At 42.0% G+C, this 4,044-nt stretch overlaps 1 protein-coding gene across 2 annotated transcripts in view; it reads right to left on the bottom strand.

The window, feature by feature from the left end:
• The window catches only part of TBC1D30 (TBC1 domain family member 30), a 91,949-nt gene that overhangs the window by 17,843 nt on the left and 70,062 nt on the right, over positions 1 to 4,044 (bottom strand). For both annotated transcript variants that reach the window (XM_024122966.2, XM_024122967.2), the window contains one exon: positions 745 to 850. In XM_024122966.2, the coding sequence (XP_023978734.1) occupies positions 745 to 850 (106 nt within the window). The remainder of the gene's footprint in view (positions 1 to 744; positions 851 to 4,044) is intronic.

Raw genomic sequence — 4,044 nt, 5'->3', positions numbered from 1 at the left:
GCCGCTGAGCCTGCGCATCCGGAGCCTGTGCTCCGCAGCGGGAGAGGCCACGACAGTGAGAGGCCCGTGTACCACAAAAAAAAAAAAAAAAAAAAAACAAAAGAAGAGGGAGGAGACTGCAGAAAAATCATGTTATACAGCCTAATGGAAGAAAGCATGTTAACAAATCTGCTATCTCTTCTATACTCACTGCCAATTTTAATGATTTGGCGAATGTAACCTTGAGATACAGCAACATGCCAGAAAAATGACAAAACCCTTCAAGTCTTCCATTTTGAAATTTATGAGTCATATGTAATAACATGAGTTGCAAACGTGGACAAAACAAATAAACCAAAATGCTGATTAGAATAATCTCCTTTTCACCCTCAATAATCCCTTCCCAGAAATAATTATTTCTCCCCACAAGTCTCCCTTTACAGCTAAGAATCAGATTCAGAACAAATACCTGGTGATTTGGGGGTGAGGGAGGAGGTGTTCTGGTGGTTTTTTGGTTTGTTTTTGTATTGCATGTTATGATTTTTAAGCAACACAGTTGGAACGAAAGCCGTAACAAATATCCATTTCTTCCTTCCTCTTGTGACACAGTTAGATTCTTAACAAATTATATATCAACTCTTGGTCATTTGAAAAACTACATCTGAGGGCTGGGCAAATACATTTCCCAAGACCGCTGCTCTGGCACTGCTTGTTCCCATGGTACCAGGGTCCCCCGAGCCAAGGGGGGTGGCACTGCCCACTCACCTGCATGAGTTCATGGCTTTCCAGAAGATCATTCTCCAGCATCTCCTGGGTAAGGCGCCCCATGGTGCTATAGAATTCATCTGCTGTTTCACAACATTCTATCTGCCTAGATAAAGGACAGAAAAAGGAACTGTTTAGGATACCCATGCTATCAGGTACATGCTGCAAGCACAACAAGACATGTTTTCTCTTGCCATCAAATCGACCAAGTTAGCAACCAACAAAAATCAAAATCCTATCATACACTCACAGTACAGCCTGTTTTAGGCAGAGAAAAGATTTTAAAGATTCGAAGGGCAATGTAAAGGTGCTTATTCTAGGATGAGTTCCCATCTTTGCCATGCTGCTCCCCTGACTCACAGCCCCACCTGTGGCATCTTTGTTTCCACGTGACACATTCTACACATCAGAATACCCATCACTGATCAGAAATTATAACCAGGAAATTGGGTGCCCAAGTACAATTATTCCCTAGAGGGAATCTGTTTCTCCGGATCTGCAAACTGCAGTGGCATCGACAGACTGAAACCAAACCACAGTAGAAGTGAAAGATGAAATATACAAAAACTTTATCTGCATATTTCATCAGTCCACAGGATATTTTCACAGGGAGTCTTTTCAGCCCTTCTCGGAACACTGCTGCTAGCTGGAAATTACACCCTGTTTCTTGTGTTTGGTTCGACATGTAAATAAAGAATCTGTCACCGCCCATCCTGTGAGACAGGTGAGACTTTAATCCTTCTTCTAGAGGGGGAAGGAATAACCCAAAGCAAAGAGACCTGTGTGTTTGTTTTATCTATGATGACACTCTTTGTATAGCAGGATAACTCTATTTGCCCACCAATCATAAGACATGCTCTTTGGCATACACTAAGGTTAGGGGATTTCCATAGAGCCATCCAAAAACAATATGATGATGGGAAAATTCCATGCTCTGGAGTGCTGTTCAAATCCCACTACCACAATCATGTAAATAAATAAATGAAATAAATGGCTGACGTGTTCATGAAAAATACCGAATAGCATGTGGGCATAAATAAAGTGGTTAAGTTTATCCTGCGAGTGGCAGGAAGAGTGAGGAAGAGAAGTAATGCCTAAGATGAGTTTTGAAAAATATTCTGCAGGTTGACAAGGTGGAAAAAACATCCCAAAGATGTGGATACAGGAGACAGAAGGCACTACCGCGGGAAATGCATGTAGGTCCCCACCACCAGCGTGGGAGTGGCTGCACGGCTGGGGGCGCCAGGGAGAGCTGAGGGCAGAGAGGTGCAGAGAGCAGATCGCAAAGGCCTCCCCTGCCTGCTGAGCCCCCTCAGGACAAGCGTCACTGAAAGGCCTTTAATATGGAGTGTGGGAACAGATGTGCCCTCGGCACGGTTGCCCGGGAGGTGGCATGGCGAGTTCGGGGTACGATGGGGAGGCCAGGGAGGACAGTGCCAGGCATGAGGCAACGAGGGAGGGAACCAAGGCAGTCAGGTCAGAAAAGAAAGGACATATCAAAGAGATGCCAGTGGGGCTAAGTAGATGGTCTACAGATTACACGTTCCAAAAGTACCGCTGGTATGAGCAAAGGAGGAAATTTCACATTGCAGAAGCAGGGTGATGGGAAGGGTCCCATGGATAACCACACACGAGGCACATATGTTACTCAGGTACACGTAAGCCGGAGATCACCTGCATACTGTTTACGATTTTTCCAATGGAAAGTTTGTGGACAAGATTACAGGCCCTGGAGTCTGACTGATTTACAGTCAGAAAGATCCAGGATTAAGTCCCAGCTCTGCTACTCATTAGCTGTGGGACAATAACTAGTTAATTAGACTTCCTGGGGTAGTTTTCTCACTTGAAAAGACAGGGAGAATAATCCCACCTACTTCACAGGGTTGTGGGGAGAATCGAATGAGATGATGTGTGTAAACTTCCTAACACAATGACGGCACTGCAGGTACTTGATGTTGTATACATGTTGGTTGCCTTTCCTTTCGTTTAACAAGCTGCATGCTCAAAACATGTATAATTATAATAAGCAAAGACTATGAAACATTTAAAATTCTACCAGTCTGATTCATAGATCCCTGAACTTCATCAACAGGAACCATTTATAAGCAATAGATTCACATTATTAAAAGCACAGATTATAGAGCCAAGGTACCTAGGTTCAAAATCAGGCCTTCCCACTTACTAACTGGGTGATTTGGGGCAATTTACTTAACTTCTCTGTGCCTCAGTGCCCACATCTATAAAATGGGGATGATAACAGTATCTACCTCATAGGATGATGGTGAGGACTAAATGAGTTAATTTTACATCTAGAGTGCTTAGAACCATGCCTGCCCATTGCAAGCACTCCATGAATATTGGATTTTAAGTGTAGCTATTATTATTTCAACAGTGTGCCACCCTTGGGATGACCATATGAATAAATTCTGATCCTACAGATAATGGATAGATGGGAATAAAATGAGAACCATCTCTTTTCCTCCTGCCCCATAATTAAGAACTAACAAAAAGGGGACCGTAACCGACTCCGCATACAGTAAAGTGCTTTAGCATTTTAAACCCATAAGCAAATTACTCAGTAACTATCATACCAGTTAGAGTATGATAGTGTTTTATAGAGAAATTATCAAAGCTCAAAGAGTTTATGAGGTGTAGAGTGCGTTGGAAATATGTGACTGCAGAAAGAGGTAGACATCAGAAGAAAGTAATCAGATAAGTAAATACCACAACAAACCCCGCACAGATGAATTTATTTGCCTAGCTGAAAAGCTATGTACAATAAAACCAAGGCAAAGGAGATAGCTATATGATATTTAAAAATACTTCCACACAACAATGATTTTTTTTAATCCCTGAATTTATAGTCAAGGGATCTTTCTTACAAAAAGTAAAAAATACTGCAAGTCTCCAAGGAAACAACTTGTCATAGATAAAAAGGCTACTGAAAAAGTTTTTGATCCGTGTCGTCTATGGGTACCCACTCAAGTCATTTACAGCTCCAGGAAAGAAACATTAAAAACTTCTCTGCATCTTCAAGTGGCACGTATATACAATGGAATATTACTCAGCCATAAAAAGAAATGAAATTGAGTTATTTGTAGTGAGGTGGATGGACCTAGAGTCTGTCATACAGAGTGAAGTAAGTCAGAAAGAGAAAAACAAATACCGTATGCTAACACATATATACGGAATCTAAAAAAAAAAGACAAAAAAGGTCCTGAAGAACCTAGAGGCAGGACAGGAATAAAGACGTAGACATAGAGAATGGGCTTGAGGACATGGGGAGGGGGAAGGGTAAGC

The sequence above is a fragment of the Physeter macrocephalus genome, chromosome 6, assembly GCF_002837175.3.
Source record: "Physeter macrocephalus isolate SW-GA chromosome 6, ASM283717v5, whole genome shotgun sequence".
Classification (NCBI taxonomy): Eukaryota; Metazoa; Chordata; class Mammalia; order Artiodactyla; family Physeteridae; genus Physeter; species Physeter macrocephalus.
Note: the sequence above shows the minus strand (reverse complement) of the source record. Positions and strands in the feature narration are given on the sequence as shown.